A 19,768-nucleotide genomic window follows, 5' to 3' on the forward strand; every position below is an offset into this window, starting at 1 on the left:
CTTTCAGCTCACAGACTCATGTTGCATTTCTAGACATGGTCCCATCTGGATGAGGACCACCAGGAGCTCAGCAGACAGCTGGAGGCAGTGGAAAACAGCATACCGAGCGTGGGTTTAGTGGAGGAGAGCGAGGACAGGCTCATCGACCGGATAACACTCTACCAGGTCAGCATCCAAATGGCATCTTGAGGTGAAAAGTTGCCATATTGCCTTTTGAAACTTTCCCATGGTTTTAACAGAATCTAAACAAACTTGCCATCAAATGTTTTATTAAGTACTTTTACTTTTCTTTCAAGCTATTGACATTGTTGAAAGCAGATAGATTTTGTGTTTGTTTTATAATAGAACATAAAAAGGTCTTGTTTTTTTCATTTTTTAATGAGAGCTCTTTTTGAAAATTTAGCCTCCACCAAGCATTTTTTTGTAGTTTGTGCCAATGTCACATTATCTTGAAATAATTATAGTTTGTTGTTTTATAATAGAGCATTAAAAAGTCTTTTTTCCTTTTTTTTTTTTCAAATGAGAGAGGGCTGTTTTTGAAAATTCAACCTTCACCAAGCATTTTCTGTAGTTTATGCTGGTGTCACACTAATCTTGAAATAATTGCAGTTTGACAGTTTTAAATGCACCTAAAGTTACTACAAAAAGAAGCTTAAAGAACATCTATACTTAGCTATAGATGAAATATCTCGAAATTTCCAATGTTACTGGGTGTAAAATAGTTGAAGTTTGACTAGTAGATATTGGGAACATTATGGGCACCAGAGAAATTATAATTCTTAAAAAGAAAAATTGCATTATCCAAACTTTTGACTGTGAAAATATTTTCAATCATTTTAGCATTTGAAATCCAGCCTTAATGAATACCAGCCCAAATTATATCAGGTATTAGATGATGGGAAACGACTTCTGATATCCGTTAGCTGCTCGGATCTAGAGAGCCAGCTAAATCAACTTGGAGAACACTGGTTACATAATACCAACAAAGTGTCTAAGGAGCTTCACAGATTGGAAACGATATTGAAACACTGGACCAGGTAATGTAATGTCTATTTTGCAAATTTTTACATTAGTGCTGCAGAGTATTTATAAGGCTAGTGGATACAGGACTTGAAAAAGATATGCTCCCTCTTGGAACTTGTCACATAGTTGGAAAATAAAAGTAAATATAAAGCCCCCAATTGGAATCTTGTATAGTTGTATGAACATGTAATTAAAAGTGGGCAGGGTGGCAGACATTACTCAATACAGTTTACCTTTGAGCTGTCATCCTCTCTGGCCTATCGACTATACATGGGTGGTCACAGTGAAACCTTAGAAGGAGAGAAAGAAGAGAAACTGTGTTTGAGAAGGTGAAATTTCTCAAGGGCAATGGAAAGTACTCAAGAGAGGTGATGGGTTGATTTTACATTATGAGATACTCTATTTCTATGCCACCTTTATTTCTAAGAACTTTTAATAACACTCATCTGATATTTTCTAAATAGCCTCAGTGTGAAGGAGTAAGAGAAAGGTATTTTTGTTTTCAGCTTAGAGATGCGAAAGCTGAAACTCAGAGACTGACTTGCATAAGGTATTAATATTAAGAGAAGAGAATTCGAGAGTGTCAACCCAGGGCATTATTCTCCCAAATCTATTGTCTCCTTTTTAAAATTAGCATGGTGAGTAACATGGGTGAGCAGAAAGTAGGGACTGGATGTTGACTTAATGGGCTCATTAACATGCTTACAGATATCAGAGCGAATCTGCAGATCTAATTCACTGGCTACAATCTGCAAAAGACAGGCTAGAATTTTGGACTCAACAATCTGTGACAGTCCCACAAGAACTGGAAATGGTCCGCGATCATCTGAATGCTTTCCTGGTAAGCCTAAAAATCTAAAGCATTTGACTAGATTTGTTTTCAGGTTTTAGATAAGGCCTGAGTAGAAGAAATCACCTGTCAATGGATATACTTAATAAACCAAGCTTTGGAGAATTTGTCCATGTTAACTATGTGTGTTGAATAATTACGCACAATACGAGGGCTCAGTGTTGCCTCTTTAGTTTTCAAGTAATGGCTCCTTGTTGGCTTTCATTCACGGCAAGGGTGTGCTGCCTTTGTGTTCCTCTAAAGTGCTTAATATTACTCCTTTGCAAGATGTAAAGAAAAATTGTTCATGGAATAAATTGGGCTCTTTCCTTAAATGAAAGATCTGGCCATTTAATCCTGATTTGAACATTGCTGCTTCTTTTAGGAGTTTTCCAAAGAAGTGGATGCCAAATCTTCCCTGAAATCGTCTGTTCTGAGCACTGGAAACCAGCTTCTTCGATTAAAGAAAGTGGACACAGCTGCCCTGCGTTCTGAGCTGTCACACATTGATGGCCAGTGGACTGACCTGCTGACGAACATCCCAGCTGTCCAGGAAAAGCTCCACCAGGTAGAGGGATAATCATTGGTTTAATTGGTAATAAGTGATTTAAGCAGAATTAGATGGAAAAGCACGTTAATCTGCTTTTGCTCACGAATTTAAATCAGCTTTGTCTTGAACATCCTGTTTTTTCTCTCTTGCGCTGTGTTGCATGTTGGAAGTGAACTATTCTGCAAATGTGATTTCTTCCAAGGGCTTCTTTATAATGTGTGTATATTAGAATCCTTGTGTGGCCTCGTTTAAAGTCTTTGTTTTCTCATGAGTTGCGTGGATCACTACACCTCCCTCATACAATGAGTAGTTGTGAAGATTTAATAACAATATGTACAATAGAGCAACTGGCATTCAATAAGTGAAAAGAAGTAAGAGAAGAGACGGACTTCTTTTTTTTTTACTTTTTTCTTTTTTATTTTTTTGAGGAAGATTAGCCCTGAGCTAACATCTGCCACCAATCCTCCTCTTTTTTGCTGAGGAAGACTGGCCCTGAGCTAACATCTGTGCCCATCTTCCTCTGAGAAGTACTTCTCTTATCTGGAAATATGCTTCTCTCCCTTGACCTCACAGATAGTTTATCTTTATCTCTCTTTGGCATTCATCACTGTGTTCAAGGTATAATTGATGTGTTTAGTGTAAGTGTCTTATTCGTTCTAATCAGGAGTTAGACATTTCTAGATGGCAGAAAATATCCCACATTCACATCTCTATCTTTCTTCACCACGTAGAAGTCCATCAATATTTTAAACCACTGCTTTTGTTCCTCCAAATCATTATAAGCATCTGCATAAATGTATGATATGTTAAGTAAGATTGAGAATTCTAAGTATATTTTAAAGACCAAGGAAATTGGCCATGCTCTTAGGAATAAATACTACAGTGCCAAAAATCTAGAAAATGATAGTTTGTAGCGTGGTATTTTTCTTTCTTCTTTTAACATTCCTAAGTCGTAATACACAGCAGTTTTACAAGATAATTAATAAAATACATCTGTTGAATGTTTTGTAGTTAAATTTTTTTTAACTCATAAAACTAGCTATAAAATACAAATAATATTTTCTCCTTGCTGATGTTTTGATTAATTAGTTAATGTTTATGCATGTTTATAGTATTGGATGTCGCGTGAACATAAGATGACAGTGATTGTTCAAGTGTTTGCCTGATGTTTAATTTCAAGCTTCTCATGAGGGTATGATCCAAAAATGTCATTAAGAAGTATTATCTCTGTTGGTACATTGATAAGAGTTACTGTAGGGTTTTTAGATTAACAGAAATTGGGTTTGAATTTTAACACTTGCAACTTGTTCTTGCTCTTACTTGGGCAGCTCCAGATGGATAAGCTGCCTTCTCGCCATGCCATTTCTGAGGTCATGACCTGGATTTCTCTCATGGAAAATGTTATTCAAAAGGATGAAGAGAATATAAAAAATTCCATAGGTTACAAGGCAATTCATGAATACCTTCAGAAATATAAGGTAATTAAACATTTTGTTTGTTTGTTTTTAACTTTTCATATTTTAGGACAATTTTATTTAAAGGAACTGAAAAACTCAAATCATGGGAATCAGGTCTTGGAGTGTATGTTTCAGGCATAGTGACCAGACAGGTGTACACGGCTAAGGAGACTGGCTTCCTGGTTTTAGGCATAGAAAAGTTGTCCAGTAATAGGAACAATTTTGAATAAGATTTTGTGTCATTTTAAGAAATCGTAAAAATAAATGCTATAATTTATAAATATTTTTATAGTGAGATTCTACAGTTTATCAAATTCTACATTCTCTACCTAGAAAATCTATATTTATATTCAATATATTAATAAATTCAAATTTTTATAAATTTAAATTTAATATATTTATAAAGTCAATTCATATTTAATATATTTGTATATTATATGTATATAACCTCTGAAAATAATGCGTTATATGAATACACACAGATTGTGCCATTTGGACTAAATCATGGAAATGGTAATATTCATCTTGAGGTTACTTCAGGCTTTCCAAGTCCTAATAAAATCGAAGACCTTTATACGTATAACCTTGTTTTCTTACTTTCTCCCGTCCGTTTGTAGGGTTTCAAGATAGACATTAACTGTAAGCAGCTGACCGTCGATTTCGTGAATCAGTCTGTGCTGCAAATCAGCAGTCAGGATGTCGAAAGCAAACGCAGCGATAAGACCGATTTTGCTGAGCAACTTGGAGCAATGAATAAAAGTTGGCAAATCCTGCAGGGTCTGGTAACAGAGAAGGTAAGCCAAGTGGCCTCTGCTGTCCATAGTTACCTGAAAACTGCAAGAACAGGCACATTCTGGGAAGAGAACTTATTTCACAAGTAGCGTGGCCTCACTCGGCACACAGTTGCCTCTGAAGAGAACACCACTGAACGTTACATGGCTCTAGACGTTCTTTAGTCCCGTTAATTATTTTCTCTGATGCACCCTCTACTCTTTACATATTGTATGTTTAGCTTTTTGAAGATGCCTCTTAATTTCTTTTGCTTTTGCTTCCAGTTGACTTAAGTTTTTTACTTGCTTATCAATAATAGCCATCAATTCAAACTTTATAAAATTCATTTTTTAATCATATATGCAAGGGACTGTATTTTAAGAATTCTTGATTTGGAGGAAATGGTAGCTGTAGTAGTTGGAGGAAGTAGTAGATTGAGGGCCAATGATTTGATTTTAAAATAAAATTACCAACTTCAATATGTTTGTTCAGATCCAGCTGTTGGAAGGCTTGTTAGAATCTTGGTCAGAATATGAAAATAATGTACAGTGTCTGAAAACGTGGTTTGAAACCCAGGAAAAGAGACTGAAGCAACAACATCGAATTGGAGATCAGACTTCAGTTCAGAATGCATTGAAAGACTGTCAGGTAACGGCCCGGGGGCTGAAGTGCGCTAGTCACAGTGTCATGGCACGTACCACAGGGATTTTCAGGCCTGGGAGTCGAGAGTTAAATATTGAAAACAGTTGCATTGGGTAATGAATTTCTCTGATTATGTGAGTTTATAGAGTTTTCCTATTAGGTTTGTTCCAACTGTTTTTATAAATTTGAAATTAGAGAATTTTCAAACACCATCCTAAGTAGAGAATCCTGCTAACCCCTTATACGGATCATCAGATTTAATAATTATCAAGATTTTGACATATTTGCCTGCATTATTTCTTTTCTTAAATATTTTATAGTGAGTTCCAGGCATCCTGTCATTTTATTCTTACATGCTACAATACACATCTCTAAAAAATTGACATTTTCTTATGTAATCATAATATCATTATCCCCATAAAAATGCTTAACAGTAACCCCTTAATATTATTTACTTCTCAATCCATAACACACTTTCCTCAATTGTCTTTAAAATGTCTTTTTTGCAGTTAATTTATTCACATAAGAATGCCACAGTGTCCACATGTTACATTTACTTGTTAGATCTCTTAAGTGTCTTTAATAAGTTTTTAATACTATTAACTTGTTACAGAAACTGTCGACTGGCCTCGGTTCGGCATTAGTGTGAGTCCTTTTGTAAGACATCTGTAACTTGCTCCTCTGTATTTCCCATAAATGCAAGTTAGGGCCAGAGGTTTGACTGGGTTCTGGTTCAACTCTAATGAGCGAGTGCTGCCCAAGTGATGGTGTTCCTTCCTGCCGTGTCGCATCCGCAGTCACTCAGCAGCATCTGCTTGTGCTACTGTTAGTGATGAGGATTGTGGTTCTCTAAATACTTTCCAGTAACTTAGGAACACAGTATTTCTCAGGCATTCTTGTTGATACAAAAGAAATGTGAGCTATTACAGTTAATGCTGTAGTGCATTTTTTTTAAAAAATCAATAATTTGTATATGTTACAGATTAGCTGTGATGGTTCTCTGTAGTATTTTCTAAGAACAATTGAAGACTCATTCTGCAGAAATTCTCCTTTCTCCAAATCTTGTTGTTTTTTTTTTGTTTCCTTGCTCAGCTTCTTTTTTTTTTTTTTTTTTTGAGGAAGATTAGCCCTGAGCTAACTACTGCCAATCCTCCTCTTTTTTTGCTGAGGAAGACTGGCCCTGAGCTAACATCCATGCCCATCTTCCCATCTTCCTCTACTTTATACGTGGGACACCCACCACAGCATGGTTTGCCAAGTTGGTGCTGTGTCTGCACCCGGGATCTGAACCGGCGAACCCTGGGCTGCCAAGAAGCAGAATGTGCGAACTTAACTGCTGCGCCACCAGCCCAGCCCTCAAACCTTGTTTTTATCCTCTAGATTTCAAAAAGAAAGGCCTTTGGTAATGGCCTTCCTTCCAACTAGCACTTTTTCTGTGGGGGCAAATGTAAAGAGACACATATTTAAACGCTCAATCAAAGCTTTTTGTTTCAGAAAAGGAAAAGCAGATGCTCTTCTGCTAAGCTGACAAGCAAATGGATTAGAATTTTGAGGGTGCACAAAAATGGCAAAGAAAACCATCATCTAGAGAAATACCTTGAAATTTTCTAAAAAAATGCTTCACATCAGAAGACAGTGTAAAAGATTGAAGACCACAAATACGCATCAACCAGTCTCATTGCATTTCCAATTTTCCAGGGGTCCATAGTATTTTTAGTTTAGGCCATCAATTCTAAAATGTACAAATAGGGGCCCACCTGGTGGCGCAGCAGTTAAGTGCGCATGTTCCCCTTTTCGGCAGCCCTGGGTTTGCCGGTTCGGATCCCAGGTGTGGACATGGCACCTCTTGGCAAAGCCATGCTATGGTAGGCGTCCCACATGTAAAGTAGAGGAAGATGGGCATGGATGTGAGCTCAGGGCCAGTCTTCCTCAGCAAAAAGAGGAGGATTGGCAGTAGTTACCTCAGGGCTCATCTTCCTCAAAATAAATAAGTAAAATAAAAAAATAAAAATAAATAAAATGTACAAATCAGCCAAAATTTCAGAATTTCACTTTGAAGGATAAGAAGTCATACCTCTTGATGAGTTCCTAAATTAAAATGTTTCCATTAAAATTAAAGATAGTTTGTGTTAATGTTAGCAAGATTAGTGCTTCCTTGTTACATAGTTGTGATAAATTTTACTGTGGAAAGATTGAGCTAATATGTTAATATAACTTTCCTTTTCCTTTTCTTCTTCTTCCTTCTCTTCTTTTCATTTAACTTTCTCACTATTGTTTTCCACTCTTGTATGTACTTTTTTTCTGCCATTTTTCCATTTTGTTTCTTTTCATGTAATGTGTCTTCTATTTAGCAGAGAGAGACATCAATATCTGGAAAATGGAGCAGAAGCTCGGCCAAGTTTTACTCCTTTTTGGACCCAAATTTTAGTCTCCCAAAGAGGTCACACCAGGCAATGTCAGGAGGGAAAGCTTTAGGTGTGGCTTAAAGAACTACACCAATGCCAATTTGTGATTTCAAATGAAAAGTCATTTTTTGAAACAAAGAACAGAATGAAAGTAGCCTACACAGTTATTTTGGGGCATCACATATAAATCTCAGTAGTCTAACTGGCAGGTTCCATTTGGCAGAACTTTGATAAAAATTTATTGTTATTTTTGAGAAAGAGTTCCTCTGGACCAAAGTATGAACTTCCAGCCAGGATCCTTAAATCCGTGACTGGATTCGAGCTCTGTTTTGTTTAAAAAATCTTGAATATTTTTCCACTCTTTCAGAGGTGATTTATTAATTTAAACCAACATAAAAACTGATAGTTATGAATTAACTCAAGTTAAGAATGATTTATTATACCAAAAAATGTTACCTTTGGCTTTTCCCTCCATTGATCAGAAACAGAATCATCTTTTCATTATTATTGAAAGGAAAGGAAAACACACCTTTATTTTTCACAAAATATATATTTCAGTCCTGTTTCCCTCCTGGGTTTTGCTTTATGCCAACATAAATGTGCAGGGCATTTTAGAGATGTGTTTTAAGCAATGAATCATTCGTTTAATATTGCTCGCTAAAAAAGTTAGCACCTATGGATAAACGAGGGTAAGAAAAATCCTTAAATAGTAAAGTTAAAGTCAATTATGTTTCTATACTGCATAAAGGATCTGTCACTTTAGTAATCATTATCTTTATTTTCTGGCTAGTTATCAAAGCTGTCAAAATATTGACAAAATTATAAAATGGAAATGAAAGAATAATATTAAAAACAATAATGATCTCTTCAGGCTACTAATTGCATAAATTTCTAATTAATGCATCGGGACAAAAATAGCTTCATGATAATTAAGGAGACAAAAATAAATAAATTTGCACTGAAGAGTGGCAGATTACTAAATGGCTGAATATAATAATTTGTCTTACATTTCCCCAGTTTTTAACAGCTTAAAAGATAGTTCATATTTATGTATCTAATGTTATCCCTTTGAGGTAAGCAAATATTATTATTTGTATTTTATAAATGGGGTAGAGAGTGATTAAAAGGTTGGACCACACAGAAACAAAAATAAAAGAGGCCCAACGTTTGTAATTAACAGCAGAGACTGGAGTCCGCACTGGTGTCTTACCAATAGGACTGTGCAATCCCAGGTTGTTATCTGTAGGTGGATCATGAGGGGGAAGTAAAAAAAAATCTTTTTTACAGAATTGAGACACTATCCAAACTTAAAGTATTTAGGAATTTTCTTCACTTATCCTCCAGGGCTTGCACATCTACGTATCTGGTTCTGGGGGTGTACGTCTGAATATGAGAATGTAACCGTGCCTTAATATACAGCTCGTGACATCACCCCAATGTGGGGTTGCATCCTCCCCCAATTCACGTCCAGATGATAAGCCCCAGCACTGGGCTGGGAGTCAGTAGCCTCAGAAGGCTTGAGTTCTAATCCCAAGGTTAATGGAGATTCTGATTTTCCCTCTGAAACTTCCAGTGGAAGTTTGTAACTTACCCAAAGTGGCACACCTCTATAGTAGCAGCAATGTAACTAAATCTCAGATACTAGGCTCAGAATACCATTCTATCCTATTTCACCCTATGGGCTAGGACTGTGTATCTTTTCCAACGCCGAGATACAGTAGTCCCCCCTTATCCGTGGTTTCACTTTCTGTGGTGTCAGTTACCCAATGTCAAGCACGTCTGAAAATATTAAGTGAAAAATTCTAGAAATAAACAATTCATAAGTTTTAAATTGCACGCTCTTCTGATTAGCGTGGTGAAATCTTGCAGGGTCCCGCTGTGTCCTGCCTGGGATGTGAATTGTCCCTTTGTGCAGTGGATCCCTGCTGTATCTGCAACTCACTCATTAATCACTGGTCTCTTAGTGATTGTCCCAGGTATCAGATCGACTGTTGCAGTATCACCTGTGTTCAAGACACCCTTATGTTTCTTAATAACGGCCCCAAAGCACAAGAGTGGTGATGCTGGCAGTTTGGATATATGAAAGAGAAACTGTAAAGTGCTTCCTTTAAGTGAGAAGGTGAAAATTCTTGACTTAAGAAGGAAAGAAAAGATAGCATATGCTGAGGTTGCTAAGATCTTCAGTAACTTTTATAATAGTGTATGGTTACAGTTGTTCTATTTTATTATTAGTTGTTAAGCTCTTTCTGTGCCTAATTTATAAATTAAACTTCATCATAGGTAGGTATGTGTAGGAAAAAACGTGGTATATATAGGGTTCAGTAGTATCCACAGTTTCAGGCATCCCCTAGGGGTCTTGGAACGTATCCCATGCAGATAAGGGGGGGTCTACTATAAATGTATTTAAGAATATAAATCATGTTATTATTTCTGTCATATATTTCCTTGTAGCTTCTTGAAAAAAATTACATAGAGCAATTTCCTTATCTATTAGGTAATCAAAGTTTACCCTTTTTTTTTGTTTTTTAAAGATTTTATTTTTTCCCTTTTTCTCCCCAAAGCCCCCCGGTACATAGTTGTGTATTCTTCGTTGTGGGTTCTTCTAGTTGTGGCATGTGGGACGCTGCCTCAGCGTGGTCTGACGAGTGGTGCCATGTCCGCGCCCAGGATTCGAACCGACGAAACACTGGGCCGGCTGCAGCGGAGCGCGGGAACTTAACCACTCGGCCACGGGGCCAGCCCCCAAAGTTTACTTTTTTAAGTTAGCTGATTTCTTATGGAATAAAAAGGCTATTTTTAAAATATAAACATAAGAGGAGGTATTGCCATGGAGACCCTCTCCTGAGAATGATAAGCTTTTTGGATGAGGAAAGATTTTTAGGATATGAGACTATAATGGCTCAATTTCGGGGCACCCCAGAGTTCCATAATAGAAGAAGTTTAAATGGCTATTTTTTAATCTTTCAGGATCTGGAAGATTTGATTAAAGCAAAAGAAAAAGAGGTAGAGAAAATTGAGCAGAATGGACTTGCGTTGCTTCAGAACAAGAAAGAAGAAGTGTCTGACGTTGTCAGGAGCACGCTCCGGGAGCTCAGCCAGACCTGGGCAGATTTAGACCACATGGTAATATTGCTCGTGGAGAGCTGGCTCCAACGCCACGCTTACCATCTTGTCTCCAAACATGACATGGGTTATGGTTTTCCTAAAGGAACTGAGTAAATAATTACTAAATCTATACCTCTTCTCTTTGTACTGCTAAGTCCACCTTATTAATCTCTTTGTTAAAAAGTCTAGCTTTGGATGCTTCCTATAGTAAACATTATGATAAACGTTACTCTTAATACTCTTCTCCATTCCCATCTCCATAGATACCATCTAGGTACAGACAGTTCTCAAATGTGTATCCCTTGCCTGGATTACTCTCCTAAACTCTAGATAGAGACAGAAACAGAGAGAAATCCGTAGACATCTCCTCTTGCATGATCAGTTGACATCTCAAATTTCCATGCCCAAATCAATTCTTCTTCTTCCCCTACAAACCTACACTTCCTGCCATCTTGATGACAACTGTACCCTTCTGGTCTGGTTGCTTGGGCAGAAAGCCTTGGACTCCTTCCTTCTTTACTCTTCTCTTTCTCTCATGCCCCACATCAAGTCCATCAGCAATCTTGTCAGCCCTGTTTTCAGAATAGATTTAGAGCCCAGCCTCTGCCCCGATCTCTGCAGCCAGCACCCAGGTGTCAGTTGCCATCACCACTTGCCTTGGTTATTTTGGTGGCCTCCTAAATAGTCTCCATGACTGAGAGAGCCTGTTAAAATGGAACTCAGATCACACCAGTCCTCTGCTTAACTCCCCCAGTAGCTTCTGTCTCATTCAGAATGAGGCCAGAACCTGGTGAGGGCCTGAAGAATTACGTGACCTGACCTCCCGTGGTCTCTCTGACCTTGTCTCCTGCTGGTGTCCTGCAGGTTCATTTTGCTTCTGCCACACTGGTCTCCCTATACTCTTGAACTCACCGGGCATGTCCCACACTCGGGGACTTCGCACTGGCTGGAACACCCTCTCTCAGATACCCGCGTGGGTCACTCCCTCTTTTCAAAGTCTTTGTTCACATTCACCATCTCAGTGAGGACTTTCCTGAGCACCTTGTTTTAAGTGACAACCTCTGCATCCCCACCTCACACTCCCTCACTCTCCTCTCTGCTTTGCTTTCCTCTGTATTATTTATCAACTTCCAACATACGATATAGTCTACTTGTTTGTTTTAATTTCTCTCACTAAACTATAAGCTCCATGAACACTTTTGATGAATATGTACCAAATGGAGTGTTGAATCCTTCAGTGATAAGAATACGTGCAACAACAAATACTGCCCTGCACACACCTGTCCAGGTAGTAACCATCCACACTTCACAGAGATGGGAGCTGAGGCTCAAACAGTTAGGGACCTGGGACCAATGGTCTACAATCAGCAGCTTCTACAGCCTATGGATTCTTCTCCAGGTCTTCCTTACCTTATCTTTAACCTGATTTTAAATCTGTTTTATTTTATGTATTTTTATAAATCATCACAAATTTTTGGAGACAATTTCCCATAGAAATAAATTAAGCAATTCTTTCATAGAAACATCTTCCCATGAAAAACAAACAAAACTAATACAAAGAAGAAGTGGACTATTTAAAGATTCTCATTGATCCCCTGGCCTCATTTTCATGTCTGTTTCTGACTTTCATAGGACAGGCCCAGGCACCCATCTGCACCTGTGGGCCTTGTCTCATTCCTGAGCAGTACTTTCTTAGTGCTTTGGCCCATTAGGTGGTATCTTGGTTGATTTCAACATGTTATATTTATGCTAAGAAGAAAAGCAGAGACTGCAGATGCAAATTAATTTATGTGATCTCTTTTCTTAATTATGGCCATAATTACTCCATATTCAAAAGATTACCTTTAGAATATCAGGGGTGACATCCGAGAAGTCCAAAACAGATATCTTTCTAAATGATACAGACAAAACTAAAAACTTAACTTGTCTATTGCAGATAAGCATAGGGAAGGAATGTTCTTAGATGTTTTGTCTTAAGATATTCATTTGAGAGTGTGTGTATGTGCATATGTGAGATAGATGATAGAGAGATAAATAGATAGAGGATAGATAGATTGATTGATAGATGGATAGATAGATGTGGGTAGGTAGGTAGATAGATAGATGGATAGATAGATGGACAGATAGATAGATAGATAGATAGATAGATAGATAGAAAGATAGATAGATAGATAGGTTTCATTCCCTGGGACTAGGCTGCCTAGTTTCAAGTCTAGATCTGTCAGATTCTAACAATATGATCTCAGGTGATTTTCATAACCTCTTTGAACCTCAGTTTCCTCATTTATAAGATGAGGATAGTGATTTTATGGAGATAAGGTTGTTAGGATTAAATGAGTTAATGCCTTTGAAACATTCATTGAATATATTTCCTAAACTGTGGTATTAAGCATATTGACCCTTTATCATTTTTATATTATGTAGATATGTATAATATCCATACTATATATCAAAAGGTTTGTATTATATATAACATATTTTTATATATAATAAAAAGAAAAGCTGTATATTATATTATAGGTTTATATTATAAAGTATTATACTTTATATTATATATTTTATATTATATAATACTTTATCTTATATACAAAGGTTACATATATAACCTTTTTAGACATTTTAATTTAGACTATGTTCAAAAGTATGAAAGGCATACATTTCAATGTCCCTATATCTTACTTTTCAAATCTTTGTTTTTTTTTCAGTTTGAGTTTATTCATAATGTCTGAAACCCTGATGAAGTTCTTAAATGTTAATGTTTTTTCCACCAGTTTTAAGTATATATCCCATCATTTTAAATATTATGCCATGATAAGATGTGTCGGTCTCTTTCGAAAGGTTGGGCAGTTGAAGATGCTGTTGAAGTCGGTGCTGGACCAATGGAGCCATCACAAAGTGGCCTTTGATGAGATAAACAGTTACCTGATGGAGGCGCGGTATTCTCTCGCCCGGTTCCGTCTGCTGACCGGCTCTTTGGAAGCTGTGCAGGTTCAGGTAGACAGCCTTCAGGTGAGGAATGAGTTTCAGCCATCCTTAACATTCTTTTTAATTTGAGAAAATCAAAAAATTAGCAAATGCGAACATCACCCTGGAACATTGCTGTATATTATTTATGTTTAATTATTTTAAAAATATTTAAAATTAATTTTACCTTCTTGATTTGTTACTTAATCACACTTGCTTGTGGATACCAAATTCTGGATTAGCTGGTGTATAACTAAATGATTTTTTAAGTTCTGTTACGTAAATATCCTCATGAATGTATTTTATAAAATGATTTCATACCCAAATCAGCCTCTTTAATCCATGTTGCTGCCTTTTATATCTTCCCTTTCTCTTTTTTATCCTGCTTCTCCAAACATATTCTAAGGGATTAAAAAGAAAGCAAAGAGAAAAATAGCGAAAGTGGTAAATTTTTAAACTATTAAGTTGTTTTCATTCAGCATACTTTCAGTGGTCTATCTAATGTCTACACATAATCCTCTTTTTCTAGCATTTACTGCTTGGTTATCTGTGTGTCCATTATCATTGCGTTCATCTAGAATGACATTGCCACTATTTGACTTAAACACAGCATCATCTCCTATCTCAAGTCACTGCCCTAAATCAACTGCTGCCCTCACTCCCTTGCGCACCTGGGCACTGGGCACTCTTACCTGCCGCTCGTCTTTCTCCCTGGCTAAATAATGCAGACTGTGGGATGGGCAGGGCAGGTCCTTGAGGGATGGGATACCAGCAAGAGCCCAGCATGTACCCTCCTTACATGAGTCCACTTCCCTGGCTTGGCAATCAGCGTTTATATGTTGCTGACCTCATATGCAGACTTTCTAGAGGGAATTTCTTTTTTTGGGGGGGGTGGGTAGGGCAGAATGGAGGAAGAGTAAAATATATATATAATTTATTTAAGCCTTAAATAGTTGTTGTGAATACTAAGAAGCATTAAAACTTACTTTGAGAATAGTAAGTTTTAAAAACACGTTCTATAGGGGCCGGCCCTGTGGCCGAGTGGTTAAGTTTGGCGCACTCTGCTTCAGCAGCCTTGGTTCGGTTCCTGGGCACAGACCTACACCACTCATCAGCAGCCATGTTTTGGCAGTGATCCACATACAAAATAGAGGAAGACTGGCACAGATGCTACCTCAGGGAGAATCCTCCTCAGCAAAAAGAGGAAGATTGACAGTAGATTTTAGCTCAGGGCGAATCTTCCTCACCAAAAAAACCCACAAAGACCCACAGATTTTATAGCTTTGAGAAAGTTAGAAGAACTTTTAAATTTAGCTTATTCTGTGTTTAGCACCTGCAGGTGTTGTCTTAAGATATGGAAGGGTTCGGGGTCTTTTCCTTGCATGTTTTGATTTGATGGCAATCAGATATCGGTGTTAAATAGGACTGCATCTTTGTAGTCGACTTCACCTGTGGAGTTTTCCTAAAATTGAGTCTATCACTTCAGCAGTATTTCCAGGGAAATATCTTTCTTCAGGTTCCTTCGCTGGCCCTTGGTAGAAGACTCTGCCAAGCCTGTAGCCTGTCTAATAAATATTCTTTGGGAGGAAGAGCACCCGGAGATAAAACTTAGAGAAGATGCTCAGAAAGGCCATGGCTTCTTAAAGTCTAATTATAGGAGTTTTGGGTAGAACAATTCTAGATACGTAATAAAACAGAGACTGGGGTTTGACTTTGAGCAGCAAAGAGGACCACAGTGTGACATTGCACGCATACCACCACCGTAACTTCCTACTAGCTGGTGGACGAAGACATCCTGCGTGAGCTTTTCCAGCAGCATCCCAGATGCGACCATAGGAAGGCTTAATGGTTAAGATTTTTTTCTCACACCCATAAGAACAAACTCACAAAAGAGAAGAAATGATTATCGAAAGAACGCTTCTAAGGCATTGGAACAAAGTCATGGTTTATGTATTTGTATGCATATATTTATGAAAACAGCTATAAATTACTTTTAAATTTGATGATTAGCATTTAGATCCTGTCATGTTATCTGTGGCACTTTTTCTTTGGGCAGAATCTTCAAGATGATCTGGAAAAACAGGAAAAGAGCTTACAGAAATTTGGCTCTGTCACCAACCAATTATTAAAAGATTGTCACCCACCTGTGACAGAAACTCTTAGCAATACACTGAAAGAAGCCAATATGAGGTATGGAGCGTGCTAATTTGACACTGTGATGCATTATTTATATCACAACCTTATTATAAATAATGATACAATTAAAGCTTGCTGGCATTTTGAATTTGAGCTGTATATTTAAGCTCTATTCTTTTAATGTTTTAATTTTCACAAAATGAATTTAAGGATAAGTAAACCGAGCAAAGATATTTAGAAAAAAATCAGAACTACTAAATACCCAAGATTGACTTCATTTCTACTATGTACCCTTGAGATATGAGTGTGAAATGTTACTTTTTTTATTATGTTAAGTAAGAATGAGACATCCCTGCATTATTTCCATATTCACATGAACCAAGATCATGAAAAATAAAATAGTAAATAATGGCATTTGGTGAGAGGTGGTAATCTGCCCATGAGTGTTGGCTATTGTTTCCAGATGGAATAACTTGCTGGAAGAGATTGCTGAGCAGCTGCACTCCAGCAAGGCCCTACTTCAACTCTGGCAAAGGTACAAGGACTACTCCAAACAGTGTGGGTCTATGGTTCAGCAGAAGGAAGATCGAACCAATGAGCTCTTGAAGGCAGCCACTAACAAGGACATCGCTGATGACGAAGTTGCTACATGGATTCAAGATTGCAACGTATGTTCAGAAACTATGGTGCCTTCACAAAACACCTTTCTTAGACTCCTCAAGTTTATCAGGGCTAATGCTGATGTGTGTAAGCTTTTGATATGTCTGAATATGTGAGACAACTATCCAAAAATAATTGTTTGAAGTATCAAAGAGCCTGCTAGGTATTCATAACACAGTTGCACATGTATCAGATTTAAGGGGCCCCTCCTATTGTTTCATTTTTTTAAGATGAGTTGTTTTCCCATTTTTCCTAATGGGATCCAATCCATGTGAAAGATTTTGGCTCTGTAGAGATGGTCAATACAAGAAATGACCATATAGAGAATAATGTTACCTCTTATAAAAATACACTGTTAAAGGTATTGTCCATTTAGGGTCATTATCTCTTATGTAAGTATCAACATTGTTTCTTCTAAGAATTTAATGGTAGAAAGAAGTCTTTCACTCCTGATTTATGGATATGTTTCTTTTTAATAGCTTTTTAATATTTTGCTTTTTCACTGTAGCTGCCAATAACCTACTTAAGGTTTTTGAAAACTGGTCTTCTCTTGTTTCACCCATTATATGGCTCTTACTGTTTGTCCGTATTTGTCTTTATTTTAATGAACTTGTTTCAAAGATCTTCTAATAAACTTTCCCCAATGAGTTTATTAGAATTAGGCAGGTTATAAAAAGTGCATAAATAAAAGTTTAACGTATTCTAATACCTTCACATGAATAATGATCAGTTTAAAGCTAAAGTTTAATATTTACAGTAAAGATAATTCAGTGCTTTTGTGTTTCTCCTTCCGTAGTTTATCCTTACAAGGTTGGTCGTTTTAAATTTTCAGGCCTCCTGAGCTGTTTTTATATATACTGTATATACCTGTTTTAGAGTGTAGTGCTCCAAATTATTTCTGTGGATTTTCTGCTCTGTGTCAAGGTTAAAGTTGCCCTTTGCTTTTCTTCTTCTCACAGCAGTCACTGCATTAGACACAGCAGGCTCTACTCTCTCCACCATGTCTGGTGGGGCACCAGCTACAGGTAGCAGAACCAGTCATTTGTCATCTCTAAATAGTAGATGGAAACCAGAAACTGGGAATTTCCATTGGCTTATTCTGTGAGCATGTAAGAGGGCCCCACAAAAAGTGGAGGCAAGAGATGCCATGGGAAAAAATGGACATACAGTCAGCTCTCAGCCCTGCTCATCAGAACTGTTGCTAGGGTTCTACACCCCACTGAGACAGGAGAGTCTGTGGTACCCAATACAATGTGACCATGCATGCAGAAGATTCTGTTGACAGACTCATCCCTTGTGTGTATACTATTAAGTAGAGAATGGTACAACACAGCCCTGTGTTTTCTATTTGATACCAATTACATTAAGAAGCAGGAAAGAATTGCCAGAATGTCTCCAGTTATTGGCTCTACTTGTAGATAGCGTTTTTTTCTTATGTATGTTTTTCTGCGTTTCTCCAGTGTCATACGATAAACCTATGTAGCTTTTATTATCAGAATGGTACATATGTTTTCAAAAGTGTTAATACACATGCATATTTTTAAAAATCAGATTCACTTCTTGATTTTTTTTCTGCAGGTGAAGGTTATTTAGTGTAATAATTTGACAAATAAGAGTTGAGTGTTTCTAGATGTGTGACCCTTTGCTGATTGTTTACAATGAGCACACTTAACATGGTGTTTCGTGATGCGCATGTTTTCCTCTCCAATAGGACCTCCTCAAAGGACTGGGGACAGTCAAGGATTCCCTTTTTGTGCTGCATGAGCTGGGAGAGCAACTCAAGCAACAAGTGGATGCTTCGGCAGCATCAGCCATTCAATCTGATCAGCTCTCTCTGAGTCAACAGTTGTGTGCCCTAGAGCAGGCTCTTTGCAAACAGCAGACTGTGTTACAGGTACGGAGCCCATAGCCAGTATGTTATAAATTGGGTATCCTATAACATCTGGGCATAGACCTGGGAAAAGAAGAATTTTTCATCATTGAGGCAATCCCTCGTCCAAGACCAAAGAATTAAAGAAAACTTGGAAGTTCCAATAGGGACCCGGAAAGGTGGGAGTCTTGCACTGTTCCTTACAATGTAATTTTGCCCCTAAGCCAATGCTTCTTTCCATGGTATTGAGTAAAATATGTTCGATTAATAAATACTAAGTAGCTTTAATATTCATTATATAACAACTTTTTGCAAGAATCAGAATATATTTCTGTTTGATAATGTATTTAAAAAATAACCTTAATACGTTAATTAATGGTGCATAGAAATAATTCTAAGTTTTAGAAAAATTACATTAATAAAGAGAATAAAATTTAAATCATTGGTAGCCTTGTTTCTTTAGGAATGGCACCTTGAGAATGGCAGTGTGACCCAAGAATGTGAAGATTAATTTCAATATCCACTTGCCCTTTTACTAGATTTCTAAGTACCAATTTTCTTTTGTGAAAAAAAGGCTGGAGTTCTTGACTATGAAACTTTCACCAAGAGTTTAGAAGCTTTGGAGGCCTGGGTAGTAGAAGCTGAAGACATCCTGCAAGGGCAGGACCCTGGCCACTCATCTGACCTCTCGACCATCCAGGAAAGGATGGAAGAACTTAAGGTAAGTGTGTTGAGGTCCTAGTCCGAGATCTTCTATCTTCTGTCCTCCAAATCTTAAGGAAGACTCAAAACTCCTGGCGTAGGCCTACTTTTCATTTTGAGCTCGCGAGGAAACTCTTCCCAGCTCTGCTTCCCTGCTCTCCTGTGAAGTGAACAGTGTGCTGGCAAGGAGCACAAGCTGATTTCACAGCCCGTGATGGGAGCCCAGCTGGGGGCATTCCTAGTATTCTACCACACAGCTCTCTCTTTCCTACCGCTAGTCCCTCCCCGTGCCCAGTCGATCACCTCCTTCGTAGCCCTTGAGCTTCCCATCTCCATCTCTATCATCATCTACTCCTCATTCAAGCCACCCCGTCTCTCTCTCTCGCACCACTGCAGTGACCTCCATGGATCTTCTTGAAGCCACTGCTGTCTTTCCAACCCATAGCTGCCAGAATGATCTTTTTCTTTTATTTATTTATTTATTTTTATCTTTTTTTTTTTTTTTGGAGGAAGATTAGCCTTGGGCTGACATCCGCTGCCAATCCTCCTCTTTTTTTTGCTGGGGAAGATTGGCCCTGAGCTAACATCCATGCCCATCTTCCTCTACTTTATATGTGGGATGCCTGCAACAGCATGGCTTGATAAGCAGTGCGT

The 19,768-nt window shown here is 37.7% G+C and overlaps 1 protein-coding gene across 28 annotated transcripts in view; it reads left to right on the forward strand.

The window, feature by feature from the left end:
- The window catches only part of SYNE1 (spectrin repeat containing nuclear envelope protein 1), a 445,076-nt gene that overhangs the window by 339,593 nt on the left and 85,715 nt on the right, over positions 1-19,768 (forward strand). For all 28 annotated transcript variants that reach the window (XM_070488115.1, XM_070487809.1, XM_044761490.2 and 25 more), the window contains 13 exons: positions 34-165; positions 841-1,037; positions 1,732-1,864; positions 2,238-2,420; positions 3,731-3,880; positions 4,477-4,653; positions 5,123-5,278; positions 10,645-10,800; positions 13,621-13,791; positions 15,803-15,936; positions 16,346-16,550; positions 18,254-18,436; positions 18,987-19,133. In XM_070488115.1, the coding sequence (XP_070344216.1) occupies positions 34-165; positions 841-1,037; positions 1,732-1,864; positions 2,238-2,420; positions 3,731-3,880; positions 4,477-4,653; positions 5,123-5,278; positions 10,645-10,800; positions 13,621-13,791; positions 15,803-15,936; positions 16,346-16,550; positions 18,254-18,436; positions 18,987-19,133 (2,124 nt within the window). The remainder of the gene's footprint in view (positions 1-33; positions 166-840; positions 1,038-1,731; positions 1,865-2,237; positions 2,421-3,730; positions 3,881-4,476; positions 4,654-5,122; positions 5,279-10,644; positions 10,801-13,620; positions 13,792-15,802; positions 15,937-16,345; positions 16,551-18,253; positions 18,437-18,986; positions 19,134-19,768) is intronic.

This window comes from Equus asinus, chromosome 1 (genome assembly GCF_041296235.1).
Source record: "Equus asinus isolate D_3611 breed Donkey chromosome 1, EquAss-T2T_v2, whole genome shotgun sequence".
Lineage (NCBI taxonomy): Eukaryota > Metazoa > Chordata > Mammalia > Perissodactyla > Equidae > Equus > Equus asinus.